We start from the raw sequence: 20,896 nt of genomic DNA on the forward strand, positions 1-20,896 counted from the left end.
CCCCTCATATCATTCCCAACTCTCCCCTCATATCATTCCCAACTCTCCCCTCATATCATCCCCAACTCTCCCCTCATATCATCCCCAACTCTCCCCTCATATCATTCCCAACTCTCCCCTCATATCATCCCCAACTCTCCCCTCATATCATCCCCAACTCTCCCCTCATATCATTCCCAACTCTCCCCTCATATCATCCCCAACTCTCCCCCCATATCATCCCCAACTCTCCCCTCATATCATTCCCAACTCTCCCCTCATATCATTCCCAACTCTCCCCTCATATCATTCCCAACTCTCCCCTCATATCATTCCCAACTCTCCCCCATATCATCCCCAACTCTCCACCTCCAACTCTCCTCCCCTAACTCTTCATCCTTCCCGCCATGTCCTCCCTCCTCCCTCCCACCCCTCCCCGCCTCCTCCCTCCTCCAGCCACCTTGGGTTATGAGCCCAAGCCTGGATGTTGTCCAGGTCTTGCTGCATTCGGGCTCGGACTGCTTCATTATCTGAGAGGTTGCGAATGGAACTGAACACTGTGCAGTCATCAGCGAACATCCCCATTTCTGACCTTATGATGGAGGGAAGGTCATTGATGAAGCAGCTGAAGATGGTTGGGCCTAGGACACTGCCCTGAGGAACTCCTGCAGCAATGTCCTGGGGCTGAGATGATTGGCCTCCAACAACCACCACCATCTTCCTTTGTGCTCGGTATGACTCTAGCCACTGAAGAGTTTTCTCCCTGATTCCCACTGACTTCAGTTTTACTCGGGCTCCTTGGTGCCACACTCGGTCAAATGCTGCCTTGATGTCAAGGGCAGTCACTCTCACCTCACCTCTGGAATTCAGCTCTTTTGTCCATGTTTGGACCAAGGCTGTAATGAGGTCTGGAGCCGAGTGGTCCTGGCGGAACCCAAACTGAGCATTGGTGAGCAGGTTATTGACCCCCTTTAACAACAGGCCCAGTGTGCGAATCCCATTAACCCTCTGTGTGCTGACAGACTTTGGTCAGAATCTGGCAGGATCTCCTGCTCTGAATTTTATTGATAATTTAAGTACAGAGATCAGCGTTTCCCATAACAGTCCCCGACTGGTTTTAATCCTCTCACATCGAAGGGTCCTTACTTCAATCACAGTCAGGGATTATAGATTCATTCTCCACAGGAGGGAGGGGAGCTGACCCTTTAGCAGGAGGGAGGGGAGCTGCCCCTTTAACTCTCAGAGTTAAACTCTCTTTAAATCTAGTGCATATTGCTTCAACTGTTTAAGGTCAATTTAAAAGTTTAAATTTTTAAGTTTCTGTCAGGCTTCAGCAGAGCTGCTGTAGCAAGTTAATTGGTGAGCTGGATTCAACTGGTACTTGAAGGTGGGGCAGGCCTGACTCATCTGAGTCACAAACTGTAGAAATACAGGGGCCTGTCAGTGTGAACAGCACGGTGTGCGGATACACAATGTGCTGAGAGTTTGGTACGTGTGGGAGTTCGGGGAAGTGGGGGAAGGAGGTGCTGCTTTGCCTTGCTTTTCCAAACTTTTCCCCAGAGCGGCAGTGTACCTGAGAGTCGAAGACTGAGATTGGGGAATAAAAGCAGCAGCAGACCGACAACAAGAGACAACTACTGTGCGACGTCACAGGTGAGGCAGCAGAGTCCGAGAGGTGAGCAGAGTGTAAAAGGGGTGACCGAGAGCGGGAGGAGAGTCTCAGAGTCTAAGGCAAGTCATGGCAGCACAGCTCGCACCCGTGATATGCTCCTCCTGCACTATGTGGGAAGTCATGGACACTACCAGTGTCCCTGGCGACCATGTGCGCAGGAAGTGTGTCCAGCTGCAGCTACTGGCTAACCGTCTTTCGGAGCTGGAGCTGCGGGTGGATTCACTGTGGAGCATCCGCGATGCTGAGACTATCGTGGATAGCACGTTCAGTGAGGTGGTCACACCGCAGGTAAAGATTACACAGGCAAAAAGGAAATGGGTGACCGCCAGGCAGAGTGAAAGGACTAGGCAGGTCGAGCAGGAGTCCCCTGGGGCCATCTCCCTCTCAAACAGATATACCGCTTTGGATACTGTTGGGGGAGATGGCTTATCAGGGGAAAGCAGCAAGAGCCAGGTTCGGGGCACCACGGGTGGCTCTGCTGCACAGGAGGGGAGGAAGAAGAGTGGCAGGGCTATAGTGATAGGGGATTCAATTGTAAGGGGAACAGATAGGCGTTTCTGCGGCCGCAAACGTGACTCCAGGATGGTATGTTGCCTCCCTGGTGCTCGGGTCAAGGATGTCACGGAGCGGCTGCAGGACATTCTGGAGGGGGAGGGTGAACAGCCAGTAGTCGTGGTCCATATCGGTACCAACGACATAGGTAAAAAAAGGGATGAGGTCCTGCAAGGTGAATTTAAGGAGTTAGGAGATAAATTAAAAAGCAGGACTTCAAAGGCAGTGATCTCAGGATTACTACCAGTGCCACGTGCCAGTGAGTATAGGAACAGGAGAATAGACAGGATGAATGCGTGGCTGCAGGGATGGTGTAGGAGGGAGGGATTTAGATTCCTGGGACATTGGGACCAGTTCTGGGGAAGGTGGGACCTGGACAAGACTGGTGTACTTGGACATTCTGAGGTTCTATTGGAGGAGTTACAGACTAGTAGTGACCAGCTCTCCGCCCAACACTGAGGAATTCAGTCAGATAAATAGGTCCCGTTATAAGTGAAGGGTTGGTCGGACAGGCAGTGTTCTGGGGTGGCCTGAGTCCATCTCTGGATCTCCACCTCGGAGAACGAGCTATCCTTTGGTCGCACGATGACTGGACTCCTCGATGCCACAGATGGATCTTCTTGGAAGAAGTTAAATGGGCGGAGAAGGAATCCGACGGCATTTCCTGGAGTTCCCGTGTTCGGCACATCCTCGGAATGAGGAATGTGTAAAAAACCAACGGTCACCCAGGCAACCAGATCCTAAAATAAACACAAACACAATAAATAACGGACTGATTCAAAGAGGAACCATGTGAGGAGCAAGAGAGGGGAACCATCTCAGAGAAAATCTCACCGGGATTGGCCGCAATTAGCAGGGCAGGGGATCGAGAATGGGGCCCCAACCAGACTGATACTGGGGGTCTGGTCCTGTGTGGGGGTCCTGTTAAAGGGGATCCGGGTAATGGGGGTCCTGTTATTGGGGGGTTGGGCAATGGGGGTCTGGTGCTGTGTGTGGGACCCCAGTATTGGGGGTCCGGTTATTGGGGGTCTGGTGCTGTGTGTGGGACCCCAGTATTGGGGGTCCAGTTATTGGGGGTCTGGTGCTGTGTGTGGGACCCCGGTATTGGGGGGTCCTGTTGTTGGGGGTCCTGTTGTTGGGGGTCTGGTTATTGGGGGTCCGGTGCTGTGTGTGGGACCCCGGTATTGGGGGGTCCTGTTGCTGGGGGTCCTGTTGTTGGGGGTCTGGTTATTGGGGGTCTGGTGCTGTGTGTGGGACCCCAGTATTGGGGGGTCCTGTTGTTGGGGGTCCTGTTGTTGGTGGTCCCGTTATTGGGGGTCCCGTTCTGTGTCGCAGACCCTCCTACCTGATTGGCGATGCTCTCGTTGTTGCGGATGAAGTTTTCGAAACTGACGGTGGGCTCCCACGGGTCGTTCTGAATGTACAGACTGCTGCTGCTCTCCTCCTTCTCCCGGAAACGAGTCACTGCCAACTGGTACCTGACAACACAAACACAATGATCAGTGAGGGAGGGAGAGAGAGAGAGCGGGAGAGAGAGAGAGGGGGAGAGAGAGAGAGGGGGAGAGAGAGAGAGGGGGAGAGAGAGGGAGAGATGGAGAGAGATAGAGAGAGGGAGAGAGAGAGAGAGAGAGGGAGAGAGAGAGAGAGAGAGAGGGGGAGAGAGAGTCAGAGAAAGAGACAGACAAAGAGAGAGGGGGAGACAGTGAGAGGGGGAGAGACAGAGAGAGGGAGAGAGAGAGAAAGAGAGAGAGAGACAGAGACAGAGAAGGAGAGAGAGAGACACACACACAAACAGAGAGGGAGAGAGAGGGACAGAGAGAGAGACAGACAGGGGGAGGGAGAGAGAGAGAGAGAGAGACGGACAGAGAGAGAGAGACAGACAGAGAGAGAGACAGACAGAGACGGAGAGAGAGAGGGACAGAAAATGACACAGAGTGGGAGGGAGAGACATGGACAGACAGACAGACAGAGACTGAGAGATAGAGGCTAAGAGAGAAATGGAGAGAGAGCGAGTGAGACAGGGAGAGAGACAGACAGAGACACAGGGACAGACAGAGTGAGAGAGACAGAGTGAGAGACAGGCAGACACAGAGAGAGAGAGAGACAGACAGACAGATGGAGAGAGACAGACAGAGGAAGAGAGACCGAGACAGAGACAGAGAGTGGGAGAGAGAGACAGAGAGAGGGAGAGATAGACAGACAGATAGAGGGAGAGAGGCAGACAGAGAAAGACAGAGAGAGGGAGACTGACAGAGAAGGTGAGAGACACAGAGAGAGAGACAGACAAAGACACAGAGAGAGAGAGAGAAAGTGCAGGGGTGAAATTAAAAAGGAAATTAGGAAAGCAAAGAGAGGGCATGAAAAGATACTGACAAGTAAAATCAAGGAAAACCCAAAGATGTTTTATAAATACACTAAGAGCAAGAGGATAACTAAGGAAAGAGTAGGGCCTATTAGAGACCAAAAAGGTAACGTGTGTGTGGAGGTGGAAGATGTGGGTCTGGTTCTTAATGAATACTTTGCGTCTGTCTTCACAAAAGAGAGGGACGATGCAGAGATTGTAGTTCAGGAGGAGGAGTGTGAGGTAATGCATTTGGGGAGAGCAAACAAGGCAAGGGAATACACAATAAATGGGAGGATACTGAGAGGTGTCGAGGAAGTGAGGGACCTTGGAGTGCATGTCCACAGATCCCTGAAGGTAGCAGGACAGGTAGATAAGGTGGTTAAAAAGGCAAACGGGATACTTTCCTTTATTAGCCGAGGCATAGAATATAAGAACAGGGAGATTATTCTGGAACTGTGTAAAACACGAGTTAGGCCACAGCTTGAGTACAGTGTACAGTTCTGGTCACCACATTACAGGAAGGATGTGATCGCACTAGAGAGGGTGCAGAGGAGATTTACGAGGATGTTGCCAGGACTGGAGAATTTTAGCTATGAGGAAAGATTGGATAGGCTGGGGTTGATTTCTTTGGAACAGAGGAGGCTGAGGGGAGATTTAATTGAGGTGTATAAAATTATGAGGGGCCCAGATAGAGTGGATAGGAAGGACCTATTTCCCTTAGCAGAGGGGTCAATAACCAGGGGGCATGGATTTAAAGTGATTGGTAGAAGGATTAGAGGGGAGCTGAGGAGAAATGTTTTCACCCAGAGGGTGGTGGGGGTCTGGAACTCACTGCCTGAGAGGGTGGGAGAGGCAGAAACCCTCAACTCATTTAAAAAGTACGTGGATGTGCACCTGAAGTGCTGTAACCCACAGGGCTACAGAGCAAGTGCGGGAAAGTGGGATTAAGCTGGATAGCTCTTTCTTTGCTGGCACGGACACGATGGGCCGAATGGCCTCCTTTTGTGCCATAACTTTCTATGATTCCAGAATTCTATGAGTTACAGAGAGAGAGAGTGAGAAAGAGAGACAGAGATCCTTTTTAAATCATTCTCGGGATGTGGGGGTCGCTGGCGAGGCCGGCATTTATTGCCCATCCCTAATTGCCCTTGAGAAGGTGGTGGTGAGCCGCCATCTTGAACCGCTGCAGTCCGTGTGGTGAAGGTTCTCCCACAGTGCTGTTAGGGAGAGATTGAGGTGAATGTGATTACATCTATTTGCTGAGTGAGACTGGTCCCTCTCGGGGATGGGGATTGGATGGTCGGGACTTTGGGGAAAGTATTGATTGGATCCTGGTGATTGTAGTTGAGTGGAGACTGGCTGTTCATTGGACAGTGTCCCTACCTGCCCCAAGTGATTCCTTTCTCCTCCCTCCAATTGCCCGGCAGCACACGGCCAGCGTGCGAGTTGTACTGGATACGATAGGCCCGTTGGTTCTGCCACTTGTTCTGCTTGTTGGGATTGTAAAAGACGAGGTATTGGGGCAGAGGTTTCCTGAAGGGGAACGTTGCTTCTCTCTCCGTCTCTCTCCTCACCCTATTCAGTCTCGGCTGCACAATGTGATCTCCTCCACTCCATGGGTTACTAATGTTCTCAAATTTCAGTCCAACTGTTTCAAAACTGTTCTCCTTTCCTACATAAAAATATTAAATTCAACAAATTAAAGGTGATTCCAGGTGAAAGTCCCGTTTGAACATTCTCACCCTCCCCAGGTGGATAGGACCATTCCTTGGAACGCTGTAATGGTGAATCTCCATCACCTCAGGAAGATCACAATTACAGGGCTGTGTGCAGTTTTGGGCTCCTCACTATAGGATATTGAGGGAATAGAGAGAGTGTAACACAGACTCACTCGGATGCTGCCTGGTATTAGGAAATACAGATAGACAGATAGACGAATAATTGGGGCTCTTTATATAGAACAGAAGGGTTTAAGGAGTGATTTGATGGAGATGTTTAAAATTATGATGGGATGGAGTAGATAGAAACCGTCTGTTTCCAGTGATTGAGGATCCAGGAGGAGGGGACATAGATATCGGATTAAATGTTAGAGAATTAGGACAGAGAGCAGGAGAAACATTTTTACACTGAAGTTGTGAGGCTGTGGGATTCAGTCCCAGAGTTAGTGATTAAAGCAGAGACCGCAGGATCAGTGTTAACCCGACAGGATCAACGGTTGAAACAGAGCAGAAATCCGACCCGTTCGATTCTAACCTGATGGATGAGTCTCCTGTCTAAAGTATCCACTCTTTGATGGGGGGCTGGGCGGGGGGCGTTGGGGGGAGACAATTGGTGAGGAGTAAAAAATCTAAAAAGCAGAGTGAGGTTGGGACTGAGCCCAGTGACCCTAGCCGACCTCAGTGACCCTGCCTGACCTTTGACCCCCATGCCCAGGACTCACTACGCCTCCCTGAATGGCTCTCCTAACTGCGGAACCACCTCTGTGTCACCTACCTGCCACATCCAGATCCACTTTATAATGGACGAGGTGAGTGTGGATATTACCCAGAACGTTGCCATAGACCTTATTCCCGTAGTTTGCACCTTTGGGTGTGAAGAATGTGGAATGGATGTAGCCAGTGGCGTGAACTTTGGCCTCCATCACCCCGTTCTGGTAGAAGATGAAGTCCCAGATATAATCATAGTTATAGACGGTGGAGGTGGTCCTGATCACAAGCACGTGGTTCTCCAGACCTCCGTAGAAGTTGTAACCTCCTTTGAAGTTGCTGTTGAAATGTCTTCTCAGTGGGACTGCGGTGGAATGTTCAAATATACAGAGAGCGTTCTTGTACCGAACGGGCTGGTCCGTATCCATGAAGTGATACACGTCTCGGTAAGTAGCGGTCTCTGGGCAGTCGATCCCTTTGGCCAGTTCGTAGTCCATCACACCCATCCCCCAAGCGCTGTCGATGTACTTGGTTTGCATCGCTGCGGGGCTGTCACCAGCGTAGAACGCAATGGCTTCCTGGACGCTGATCTCGTACGCGATCTGCTCGTCATTGAACCTGACATCGAAAAGTTGGATCCCAGCCGATGACCGCATTCTGAAGGCAAAACTCCAGCCAGCGTACAGGACGGAGTTCCCCCTCACCTTGTACCTCTTCCCCTGTGGCTCCCATTCCTTGGGCCCAGGGATATTGATGCCGGTTTTGAAGTGGCCTCTGGGTACGTAGGTGGAGGACAGGTCCTCGTGGCTGAATTCAGGCAGCTTGATCTTGGTCACCAGGCCCTGGTTGTACCTCTCCACGAGGTGCTCCACACTGTCAAAGTATTGTCCATTGTACCAAACTTTTTCCACCGTCCAACGCCTTGGGTCAAGAGGCTTATGGTTCAGCAGGATCTCAAAGCCGATTGGATGAAGGAAATAGCCTTCCACCGATCGCTGCAATATGAACCATGACCTCCTGTCTCCTGACTTCTGCCCCCTGGGTGCAATATCAGCAAAGGTCAGGCACCGATTGGTGCAGTTGTGGTACCAGAATCCACTGGACTCCTTCAGCAGTTCGGTGGCCACTTGAGTGACCTCGGCCAGCTTCTCATGAATGAACACGTACTCCATAATGGTCATTGGTCGGGAGGCGAACTTTATGGGTCGGTTGCCGTGTGGTACTATGGGCTTGTAATACTTGGGCACCGGTAACGGCCCCACAATGTACTCAACGACAGTGGGCATCGGTTGGGCACCGAAGAAGATGACCACCTTGGCATTGCGTCTCGGAATGCAGCTGAGACCATTGAAGAAATTCAGGACGTGCCGTTTCTTGGGGATTTGAAGCTCGATGAGGAAGATGTGATTTTTGTCGAGTGTTTGGGTTCTTGTGGCCGACAGGTTCAGTTTCTTCTGGGACATGAGGAAGGTCTTCACTGCTTCCATCTCTGTGGAGCTGAGGTCGGCAAACACTGACGCTTTGTACTGGTCCTGATCGGTGCCCTGGGGATATTGGGAACTGGCTTCACACCACATCATCACAGCCCAAAGACAGGCCCACTGAATCCTTGCTACGCCCTTCATATCTCCACCTACATGGGAAGAAATATGGAGTCTCAGAATCCCAACTGTAACAACATCAAACACACCGAGGCTAACAAACCACAACAGGTCGGGGCTGTTCAAAGAGCACCACAGCTGGATGTCACAGCTGGATCAGTAAGTCTTGCACCCAGCTAGTGTCCAGAGTACCACAGGCACCATATTGGAAAGCAGTTCTTGAGGAACATCCCACTTTTCACCCCAGGGAATTGGCTCCAATCATTACCAGTCCTCCTGTGGATAATATTCAGTTCATGGGACTCGAGTCAGATCCCAGAGGACTGGAAAATAGCAAACAAGTCTCCCATCTTCAAAAAAAAGGGGCAAGGGATGACCCATGAAATGATAGCCCTGCAAACCTTACTCCCTCTGATGGGAAAGTGTTTGAAAGTATTATGATGGATAATATAAGGGAGCATCCGGCAGGGCCGAGACAATCAGCATGGTTTTAGGAATGGAAGGTCTTCACAGCAATTGATTGGATTTTTTTGAGGAGGTGACAGACCAAGTAGATAGGGGAGAGACGGAGGACGTTGTCTACCTGAATTCAGGAAGACATTTGATACTGGTCCATATAATGGGGAACGACATAAGGCCCACGCCCATAGGACAGAGAGGAATGTGTTCGAGTGGATTGGCAAATGATTGGTTGGTACACACAATGGGTGTAGTGCACGGGCAGCGTGGGGGCCGCTGTTTATATTATTTTCAAAAATAATTTAGAGGAAGAAATTGTGTCCAAATTTGCAGAAGATACCAAATTGGGGGCAATGGCCAATGAACAAACTCGGTCAGTGGGTGGGGAAGTGAAGATGTGATTTAATACAGGGAGGTGTCAGGTGATGTGATTGGGCAGCAGGGAGGTTTATATGAATTATGTGCAAAATGGGAAAGTACATGAGGTGTTGGAACAGGAGAGAGCACATGGGGACTGAGCGGACAGATCACGAAAACCATCAGCACAATGTCCCCAGGCTGATAAACGAGCAAACAGAATGTTGAGGTGTTTAGCAAATGGCATAAGATTTAAATCCAGAGAGGTCATTTTAATATTGTGTTTGGCCCTGGTGAGAGCAGACCTGTGGAGATATGGACTCCCTGTTTTAAAAATGATGTTCAGTAATTGGTGGGGGAACAAATAAGGACATTCAGTTATTGGTGGGGAATAAAGAAGGACGTTCAGTTATTGGTGGGGAATAAAGAAGGACGTTCAGTTATTGGTGGGGAATAAAGAAGGACGTTCAGTTATTGACAAGAAATTATGCTCTGTTTGTATTCGTCCCTCCAGTCTGAAAAACAATGATTCACCACGACTCTCTGCTTTCTGTCTCTTTTCCAGTTCTGTATCCATGCTGCCACTGCCCCTTTGATTCCATGAGCTTCACTTTTGCTAACAAGTCTATTATGTGGCACTTTATCAAATGTCTTTTGAAAGTCCATATACACAACATCAACCGCACTCCCCTCATCGACCCTCTCCATTACTTCATCAAAGAACTCAATCAAGTTACAAAGAATGTACAGCACAGAAACAGGCCATTCGGCCCCACTGGTCCATGTTTGTGCTCCACACGAGCCTCCTCCCTCCCCTCTTCATCTCACCCTATCAGCATGTCCTTCTATTCCTTTCTCTCTCATGTGTTTATCCAGATTCCTCTTAAATGTGTCTGCACTATTCACCTCAAATATTCCTTGTGGGAGCGAGTTCCACATTCTCACCACTCTCTGGGAAAAGAAGTTTCTCCTGAATTCCCTATTGGATTTATTAGTGACTATCTTAAATTCGGTTAAAGCAGTGAGTGAATTGAAATTAAAACTTAAATTAAAATTTAACATTGAACTTTTAATCTTTGAAAGAAACTGAAAGTCAGTGGCAGTTAACAGTCAATCAGCTGTCAGTGATTGCCGAATCAGTTCTCCTCCATGTTGAGCACCACTTGGAGGAAGCACTGAGGGTAGCAAGGGCACAGAATGTACTCTGGGTGGGGGACTTCAATGTCCATTACCAAGAGTGGCTCGGTAGCACCATTACTGACCGAGCTGGCCGAGTCCTGAAGGACACAGCTGCCAGACTGGGCCTCAGGCAGGTGGTGAGCGAACCAACACGAGGGAAAAACTTACTTGACCTCGTCCTCACCAATCTACCTGTCGCAAATGCATCTGTCCATGACAGTATTGGTAGGAGTGACCACCGCACAGTCCTCGTGGAGATGAAGTCCCGTCTTCGCACTGAGGACACCATCCAACGTGTTGTGTGGCACTACCACCGTGCTAAATGGGATAGATTCAGAATGGATCTAGCAGCTCAAAACTGGGCATCCATGAGGTGGTCGGTGGTCGGTGGTGAAGATCTTGTCTGTTTTTTCCTTTCTTAAGACTGTGGGCTCAGTAACTTACTGCATTAAACTACATTTAAAAACATATAAACTTAATTTAATTATAGCAAGTAGTGTTTTTTAGTGAATCAAGGTCTCTAGTGTAGTTAACATTCTCCAAATTAAGAGTAATTTAAAGGAGTAAACTCCTTAAAGGGAGTAACTAACGAGCTTAATCGAAGGCAAGTCATGGCAGCAGAGCTCACACCCGTGATATGCTCCTCCTGCACTATGTGGGAAGTGATGGACACTACAGGTGTCCCTGGTGACCATGTGTGCAGGAAGTGTGTCCAGCTGCAGCTACTGACTAACCGCATTTCGGAGCTGGAGCTGTGGGTGGATTCACTGTGGAGCATCCGCGATGCTGAGATTATCATGGATAGCACGTTCAGTGAGGTGGTCACACCGCAGGTAAAGATTACGCAGGCAGAAAGGAAATGGGTGACCGCCAGGCAGAGTAAAAGTACTAGGCAGGTAGAGCAGGAGTCCCCTGGGGCCATCTCCCTCTCAAACAGATATACCGCTTTGGATACTGTTGGGAGAGATGGCTTATCAGGGGAAAGCAGCAAGAGCCAGGTTCGGGGCACCACGGGTGGCTCTGCTGCACAGGAGGGGAGGAAGAAGAGTGGCAGGGCTATAGTGATAGGGGATTCAATTGTAAGGGGAATAGACAGGCGTTTCTGCGGCCGCAAACGTGACTCCAGGATGGTATGTTGCCTCCCTGGTGCTCGGGTCAAGGATGTCACGGAGCGGCTGCAGGGCATTCTGGAGGGGGAGGGTGAACAGCCAGTAGTCGTGGTCCATATTGGTACCAACGACATAGGTAAAAAAAGGGATGAGGTCCTGCAAGGTGAATTTAAGGAGTTAGGAGATAAATTAAAAAGCAGGACCTCAAAGGTAGTGATCTCAGGATTACTACCAGTGCCACGTGCTAGTGAGTATAGGAACAGGAGAATAGACAGGATGAATGCGTGGCTGCAGGGATGGTGTAGGAGGGAGGGATTTAGATTCCTGGGACATTGGGACCGGTTCTGGGGAAGGCGGGACCTGTACAAGCGGGACGGGTTACACCCGAGCAGGACCGGGACCAATGTCCTCGCGGGGGTGTTTGTGAGTGCTGTTGGGGAAGGTTTAAACTAGAATGGCAGGGGGATGGGAACCAAAGGGCAGGTACAGATAGGACAAATTCAGACCAGGAAACGGGAAGTAGAAAAGCAGTTAGTGACGTAGTTAGTGACTCAGAAAGGCAAAAGAAGCAAAGGTTAAATAGTGTTCAGCACAGGAATTTGACGGGGTTAAAGGGGATATACTTCAATGCAAGGAGTATTACAAACAAAGTAGATGAGCTCAGGGCACAGATAGACACATGGCAGCATGATATTATTGCTATAATGGAAACCTGGCTTAAAGAGCGGGATAATTGGCAGCTCAATATCCCTGGATATAAAGTTTTCAGGCAGGATAGAGTGGGTGATAAAAAAGGAGGGGGGGCAGCATTATTGGTTAAAGAATCAATTCCAGTTGTGAGAAGGGATGATCTGCTGAATGGATCATCAATCGAGGCCATATGGGTTGAGCTAAGAAATAAAAAAGGGGCAGTCACACTACTAGGAGTGAACTATAGACCCCGAATAGTGAAAGGGAGATAGAAGAACAAATATGGAGGCCGAGAGGAGTATAGAAAGTACAGGGATGACATAAAAAAGGAAATAAGGAAAGCAAAGAGAGGGCATGAAAATATATTAGCTGGTAAGATTAAAGAAAACCCAAAGATGTTTTATCAGTACATTAAGAACAAGAGGATAGCCAAGGAAAAGGTGGGACCTATCAGGGATGATAAGGGTAACTTGTGTGTAGAAGCAGAGGATGTGGGTAGGGTTTTAAATGAATATTTTGTCTCCTTATTCACAAAGGAAAGGGATGATCCAGACGTAGTAGTTAAAGAGGAGAGGTGTGAAATATTGGATAAGGTAAACATAACGAGAGAGGAAGTACAAGAGGGACTGGAATCCTTGAAAGTTGATAAGTCACCAGGGCCAGATGGATTGTTTCCTGGGCTATTGAAGGAAGCCAGGGAGGAAATAGCGGATGCTCCGAGGATCATTTTCCAATCCTCACTAGATACAGGGGAGGTACCGGAGGACTGGAAGACTGCAAACGTAGTACCATTGTTTAAAAAGGGTACGAGGGAAAGGCCGAACAATTATAGGCCGGTCAGTCTTACCTCGGTGGTGGGCAAACTATTAGAATCAATACTGAGAGATAGGATAAACTGTCACTTGGAAAGGCATGGTTTAATCAGGGATAGTCAGCATGGATTTGTTCAGGGAAGGTCATGCCTTACAAATCTGATTAAATTCTTTGAGGAAGTGACAAGGAGGATTGATGAGGGTAGTGCAGTGGATGTTGTCTACATGGATTTTAGTAAGGCATTTGACAAGGTCCCACATGGCAGACTGGTCAGAAAGGTAGAAGCCCATGGGATACAGGGAAATGTGGCGAATTTGATCCAAAATTGGCTCAGTAACAGGAAACAAAGGGTAAAAGTCGATGGATGTCTTTGCGAATGGAAATCCGTTTCCAGTGGTGTGCCACAGAGCTCAGTGTTGGGTCCCTTGCTGTTTGTGGTATATATTAATGATTTGGACTTGAATGTAGGGGGCATGATTGGCAAATTTGCAGACGTCACAAAAATTGGCCGTGTAGTTGATAGTGAAGAGGATAGCTGTAGACTCCAAGAAGATATCAATGGGTTGGTGGAGTGGGCGGAAAAGTGGCAAATGGAGTTCAACCCGGAGAAGTGTGAGGTAATGCACTTAGGGAGGGCAAACAGTAAAAGGGAATACGCAGTAAACGGGAATATATTGAGAGGGGTAGAGGAAGTGAGAGACCTTGGAGTGCATGTGCTCAGGTCCCTGAAGGTGGCAGTACAGGTAGATAAGGTTGTGAAGAAGGCAAACGGAATGCTCTCCGTTATTAGCCGAGGTATGGAATACAAAAGCAGGGATGTAATGATGGAACTGTATAAAACGCTGGTAAGGCCACAGCTGGAGTATTGTGCGCAGTTCTGGTCACCACATTACAGGAAGGATGTAATTGCTCTGGAGAGAGTGCAGAGAAGGTTTACAAGAATGTTGCCAGGGCTTGAAAATTGCAGCTCCGAGGAGAGATTGGATAGGCTGGGGTTGTTTTCCTTGGAGCAGAGGAGGCTGAGGGGAGACTTGATTGAGGTGTACAAAATTATGAGGGGCCCAGATAGAGTAGACAGGAAGTACCTGTTTCCCCTAGCGGAGAGTTCAAGAACTAGAGGACAGAGATTTAAGCTGATTGGTGGAAGGATTAGAGGGGACATGAGGAAAAACTTTTTTACCCAGAGGGTGGTGGGTGTATGGAATTCGCTGCCTGAATTGGTGGTAGAGGCAGGGACCCTCAACTCTTTTCAAAAGTACCTGGACCTGCACCTAAAGCGCTGTAAGCTGCAGGGCTACGGACCGGGTGCTGGAAGGTGGGATTAGAATGGGCACCTGGTTGTTCTTCAAGCCGGCGCGGACACGATGGGCTGAATGCCCCCCTTCTGTGCTGTATCTTTTCTATCGTTCTAACTCTGATAAATTTGTCAAACACAATTTCCCTTTCATAAAACCATGTTGACTCTGCCTAATCATATTATGATTTTCTAAGTGCCCTGTTACCACTTCCTTATTAATGGATTCCAGGATACGGCTCGTGTACAGTTGGTCGGAGACGCCACGTGACAGTTGAATGCACTCGCCTTGACCGCTCGTCCAATCATGCAGCTTCTTTCTGCACTGCCTCCTCGTGTATGGTGCGATGCTCCTGGCACTTAGCTTCTGCGTGACTTCCTCCCACGGCAACTTCAGTGCGTGTCTCCTGCCCCACTGTGGATATAGGATGTCCCTCCGTCTGTCCACCTCTTCCAGCAAGGCACCTAGTGGACCGTGCGAGAACCTTGGTGCTGCTCTCTCGCAGGCCCAGCCGTTCCTTAATATCTTCCAGCACTTCCCAAAGGACTTCCTGCAGCCACAGTGCACCTCCCCTTTAAGAGGTGCAGGCTGCCTTTAAGTGGTGCTAGCCCCTCCCAATATCGGGGCCCCCTGTTGGTGCGTGCAGCCACTCAACAGCGCAGCAATCATTGAAATCAGCAGGCAGCACGAATCTCTCCTGCTCCCTGCATTGCAACCAATGGGCGCGGGTTAATCACGCACCCCATCCCAGCGCCTGCTTTTGGGGTTATCCAATCTAACCCCCTTTAGTTCTTGCATCTTTCTGTAATTTGCCTGCAAATGTTCTCCTCTATCTCCTTCCCACTATTTGGTGCCTGTAATATACACCCAGTCCTGTAATAGATCCTCGATTGTTCCTTAATTCTCACCAAATAGATTCTGTCTTTGACTCTCAACGACATCATCCCTTTCCAGTGCTGTAATAGTTTCTTTGATCCACACTGCCACCCCCTCTCCTTTCTTTCCTTCCCGATCTTTCCTGAATATCTTGTATCCAGGAATATTAAGTTCCCAATCCTCCCCTGCTTTGAGCCAGGTCTCTGTTATTCCCACTATATCACAGTCCCATGTGGCGACTTAATCCTGCAGCTCACTGACCTTATTCACCTCACTCCGTGCATTTATGGGAATGCCCTCCAATCTCACCTCACACTGCCTCACATTTGCCCCCTTTCTGATCCCTCCTACTTCTGAATATTCTTTACTCCAGTTCTATTTGTCTCTCCCAATCCTCTGTGCACCTTGTTTCTTCTCTCGAATGTTTCATCCTGGTGCCCATCCCCCTGATAAATTAGTTTAAACCTCCCCCCACAGCACGAGTGAACCTCCCCGCGAGGACATTGGTCCCGGCCCTGTTGAGGTGCGACCCGTCCGTCCTGTACAGGTCCCACCTCCCCCAGAACTGGTCCCAATGCCCCAGAATCTGAAGCCCTCCCTCCTGCACCATCTCTCCAGCCACACATTAACCTGCCTTATCTTCCTATTCCTGTACTCACTCGCGTGTGACACTGGGAGTAATCCAGAGATTACTACCTTTGAGTTCCTGCTTTTTAACTTCCTCCCCAGCTCCTGAAACTCTGACCCCAGGACCTCGACCCTTTTCTATGTCGTTGGTTCCCACATGGACCACGACTTCTGTCTGTTCCCCTTCCCCCCACAGAATATTCTGCACCCTCTCCGTGACGTCCTTTACCCCCGACACCAGGGGGGTAACACACCCTGTGGGTCTCACGTCGGCGGTCACAGAAACGCCTGTCTGTCCCCCTGACTATCGAATCCCCTATGAGTTCTGCATTTCTACACTTCACTGTGCCCCCTGTGCGATCCTTTGCTCCGTGTTTTACGCTTCTGGTTTGTCTCGCTCTCCTCGGGGGGGGTCTCGCTCTCCCTGGGTGGGGGGGTGGAGTCTCGCTCTCCCCGGGCGGGGGTCTCGCTCTCCCCGGGCGGGGGTCTCGCTCTCCCCGGGCGGGGGTCTCACTCTCCCCGGGTGGGGGTCTCGCTCTCCCCGGCGGAGATGGGGGGGGGGTGGAGTCTCGCTCTCCCCGGGTGGGGGGTCTCGCTCTCCCCGGGCGGGGGTCTCGCTCTCCCCGGGCGGGGGTCTCGCTCTCCCCGGGCGGGGGTCTCACTCTCCCCGGGTGGGGGTCTCGCTCTCCCCGGCGGAGATGGGGGGGGGGGTGGAGTCTCGCTCTCCCCGGGTGGGGGGTCTCGCTCTCCCCAGGTGGGGGTCTCACTCTCCCCGGCGGTGATGGGGGTGGGTGGAGTCTCGCTCTCCCCGGGTGGGGGGTCTCGCTCTCCCCGGGTGGGGGTTTCGCTCTCCCCGGGTGGGGGGTCTCGCTCTCCCCGGGTGGGGGTTTCGCTCTCCCCGGGTGGGGGGGTCTCGCTCTCCCCGGGTGGGGGGGTCTCGCTCTCCCCGGGTGGGGGGTCTCGCTCTCCCCGGGTGGGGGGTCTCGCTCTCCCCGGCGGTGATGGGGGGGGGTGGAGTCTCGCTCTCCCTGGGTGGGGGTCTCGCTCTCCCTGGGTGGGGGTCTCGCTCTCCCTGGGTGGGGGTCTCGCTCTCCCCGGCGGGGGTCTCGCTCTCCCCGGTGGGGGTCTCGTTCTCCCCGGGTGGGGTTCTCGCTCTCCCTGGGTGGGGGTCTCGCTCTCCCCGGGTGGGGTTCTCGCTCTCCCTGGGTGGGGGTCTCGCTCTCCCCGGCGGGGGTCTCGCTCTCCCCGGCGGGGGTCTCGTTCTCCCCGGGTGGGGTTCTCGCTCTCCCCGGGTGGGGTTCTCGCTCTCCCCGGGTGGGGTTCTCGCTCTCCCTGGGTGGGGGTCTCGCTCTCCCCGGCGGTGAAGGGGGGGGTGGAGTCTCGCTCTCCCTGGGTGGGGGTCTCGCTCTCCCCGGCGGGGGTCTCGCTCTCCCCAGGTGGGGGTTTCGCTCTCCCCGGCGGGGGTCTCGCTCTCCCCGGCGGGGGTCTCGCTCTCCCCAGGCGGGGGTCTCGCTCTCCCCGGCGGGGGTCTCGCTCTCCCCGGCGGGGGTCTCGCTCTCCCCGGGTGGGGGTCTTGCTCTCCCCGGCGGGGGTCTCGCTCTCCCCAGGTGGGGGTTTCGCTCTCCCCGGCGGGGGTCTCGCTCTCCCCGGCGGGGGTCTCGCTCTCCCCAGGTGGGGGTCTCGCTCTCCCCAGCGGGGGTCTCGCTCTCCCCACCTTATCTACATGCTCAGTCTAAGTTACAATGAAACAGATGGCAATTCCGACCTGAATGGCTGATAATTGCATCTGATCTTAAGCCATTGGAGCTCTGCCCAGTATCGAATGGGGACGCCACTTGCTGTAGTTTTGGGAGACACATTTCCCACCCTCACTGACAGTGGTCTGAGGAATGAGGCATCTGTAGTGACCCAGGTCTTTGCTCTAAACAGGGATGCAAATCACCTGCACTTTGCCAAGAGCAGCGGAGCTGAACCCTGTGTGACCCACATTAACCCTTCCTGCTGGAAAGAACCTCAACCAAAAATTTAACACAGACAAGATGTACATCTCAGTCACATCAATTCGCTCTTTCAAAACCGGCTCCCTTGCTTGTGAGTGTTGGACCTCACTTACAGGGACTGTGCGCTCTCGGTGAGACGTCTCACCACAGGTAGCCATACTCCATGGGTCTTAGAGTCCCCAGAGCTGCTCGCCAGACCCAACATTCAACATATCCAAACAACTCAGAGCAACGATCAACAAAACCAATAGGATGTTGGACTACACGGAGACACAAAAGGAGAGTACAAGTCAGAGGAGATTATAGAATCATAGAAAGTTTACAGCACGGAAGGAGGCCATTCAGCCCATCGAGTCGGTGCCGGCTCTATGCAAGAGCAATCCAGCTAGTCCCACTCCCCCGCCCTATCCCCGTAGCCCTGCAATTTTTTTTCCTTTCAAGTACTTATCCAGTTCCCTTTTGAAGGCCATGATTGAATCTGCCTCCACCATCCCCTCGGGCAGTGCATTCCAGATCCTAACCACTCGCTGTGTAAAAAAGTTTTTCCTCATGTCACCTTTGGTTCTTTTGCCAATCACCTTAAATCCATGTCCTCTGGTTCTTGACCCTTCCACCAATGGGAACAGTTTCTCTCTATCTACTCTGTCTGGACCCTTCATGATTTTGAACACCTCGATCAAATCTCCTCACAACCGTCTCTGTCCCAAGGAGAACAACCCCAGCTTCTCCAGTCTATCCACGTAACTAAAGTCCTCATCCCTGGAATCAGTGAGAGTCAGTGTCTGTGGGACCCGTACACCAGTGAGAGTCAGTGTCTGTGGAACTGTACCCCAGTGAGAGTCAGTGTCTGTGGAACTGTACCCCAGTGAGAGTCGGTGTGTGTGGAACTGTACCCCAGTGAGAGTCGGTGTCTGTGGAACTGTACCCCAGTGAGAGTCGGTGTGTGTGGGACATGTACCCCAGTGAGAGTCGGTGTGTGTGGGACCCGTACCCCAGTGAGAGTCGGTGTGTGTGGGACCTGTACCCCAGTGAGGGTCAGTGTCTGTGGGACCCGTACCCCACTGAGAGTCGGTGTCTGTGGGACACGTACCCCAGTGAGAGTCGGTGTGTGTGGGACCTGTACCCCAGTGAGGGTCAGTGTGTGTGGGACCCGTACCCCAGTGAGAGTCGGTGTCTGTGGGACACGTACCCCAGTGAGAGTCGGTGTGTGTGGGACCCGTACCCCAGTGAGAGTCGGTGTGTGTGGGACCCGTACCCCAGTGAGGGTCAGTGTCTGTGAGACCCGTACCCCAGTGAGGGTCAGTGTCTGTGGGACCCGTACCCCAGTGAGGGTCAGTGTCTGTGGGACCCGTACCCCAGTGAGGGTCGGTGTCTGTGGGACCCGTACCCCAGTGAGGGTCGGTGTCTGTGGGACCCGTACCCCAGTGAGGGTCGGTGTCTGTGGGACCCGTACCCCAGTGAGGGTCTGCACGTTCCGGAGAGGAGGAAAGAAAAGGAAAGGGTTTTGTTTAAAACTTACCGTGAATTTCGCTGCACCTCTCTCTCGGCTCACACCCTCTGCTCACACCCTCTGCTCACACCCTCTGCTCACACCGTCTGCTCTGCGTTAGTGAGACCAGAAGTGCACCTTATGTGCTGGATATCTGCGTCTGTGATTGATTCCAAAATCTGTTCCATTGCTCAACTCTGGAGTGGGTGAAGGTCATGTGATTGAACAGGTGAAGGCTGGATTGCCAGATCAGGCAAGTACTGGGCTGGGAATGGAATGCAGCCTCTCATTGTCCGATCAATTAAACACACAGGCACTCTGCTCACTGTCCGTGTTAGTTACCGCAACACCCTCACTGACCGGAGTTATACTGCAGGGCACGAGCCCGTCACACTCTTACTCAGCAAGAGAGAAAAAGAGAAAGACTGAGACAGAGGGAGAGAGAGAAAGTAGGAGAAGCAGAAGGAGAGGGAGTAGAGGATCTGAGAGGAGGGCACTTGGCCATTCCCAGTGCCGCGGAGACGGGCAGTTTTCACCGCATTTTGTCCCGTGTGTATCTCACCGTGCTTTATCCATGTATGACTCATAGAATCATAGAAATGTTGCAGCATGGAAGGAGGCCATTCGGCCCATTGAGTCTGTGCCGGCTCTATGCAAGAGCAATCCAGCTAGTCCCACTCCCCCTCTCTATCCCCGTAGCCCTGCAAATTATTTCCTTTCAAGTACTTATCCAGTTCCCTTTTGAAGGCCATGATTAAATCTGCCTCCACCACCCCCTCGGGCAGTGCATTCCAGATCCTAACCACTCGCTGTGTAAAAAAGTTTTTCCTCATGTCACCTTTGGTTCTTTTGCCAATCAGCTTAAATCTATGTCCTCTGGTTCTTGACCCTTCCGCCAATGGGAACAGTTTCTCTCTATCTACTCTGTCTAGACCCTTCATGATTTTGAATACCTCGATCAAATCTCCTCGCAACCGTCTCTGTTCCAAGGAGAACAATCCCAGCTTCTCCAGTCTATCCACGTAACTAAAATCCCTCATCCCTGGAATCATTCTAGTAAATCTCTTCTGCACCCTCTCTAAGGCCTTCACATCTTTCCTAAAGTGCGGTGCCCAGAACTGGACACAATACTCCAGTTGTGGCCGAACCAGTGTTTTATAAAGGTTCATCATGACTTCCATACTTTTGTACTCTATGCCTCTGTTTATAAAGCCCAGGATCCCGTATGCTTTTTTAACCACTTTCTCAACCTGCCCTGCCACCTTCAATGATTTAAGAACATAATATAAGAAATAGGAGCAGGAGGAGGCCATTCGGCCCCTCGAGCCTGCTCCACCATTCAATCAGATCATGGCTGATCTTCTACCTCAACACCATTTTCCTGCACTATCCCCATATCCCTTAATGCCTTTAATATCTAGAAATCTA

At 51.2% G+C, this 20,896-nt stretch overlaps 1 protein-coding gene across 1 annotated transcript; it reads right to left on the reverse strand.

Moving 5' to 3' along the window:
- Positions 1-1,003: 1,003 nt before the first annotated feature.
- On the reverse strand, positions 1,004-19,580 carry aoc1 (amine oxidase copper containing 1). The gene is made up of 5 exons (XM_067980494.1): positions 19,499-19,580; positions 7,041-8,606; positions 5,931-6,219; positions 3,549-3,681; positions 1,004-2,943 (listed from the first exon to the last, which is right to left on the reverse strand). Exons 2-5 carry the CDS (start codon positions 8,596-8,598, stop codon positions 2,668-2,670), a joined length of 2,256 nt encoding a protein of 751 aa, XP_067836595.1. The 5' UTR covers positions 8,599-8,606; positions 19,499-19,580; the 3' UTR covers positions 1,004-2,667.
- Positions 19,581-20,896: the final 1,316 nt, after the last annotated feature.

The sequence above is a fragment of the Heptranchias perlo genome, unplaced genomic scaffold, assembly GCF_035084215.1.
Source record: "Heptranchias perlo isolate sHepPer1 unplaced genomic scaffold, sHepPer1.hap1 HAP1_SCAFFOLD_599, whole genome shotgun sequence".
NCBI lineage: Eukaryota > Metazoa > Chordata > Chondrichthyes > Hexanchiformes > Hexanchidae > Heptranchias > Heptranchias perlo.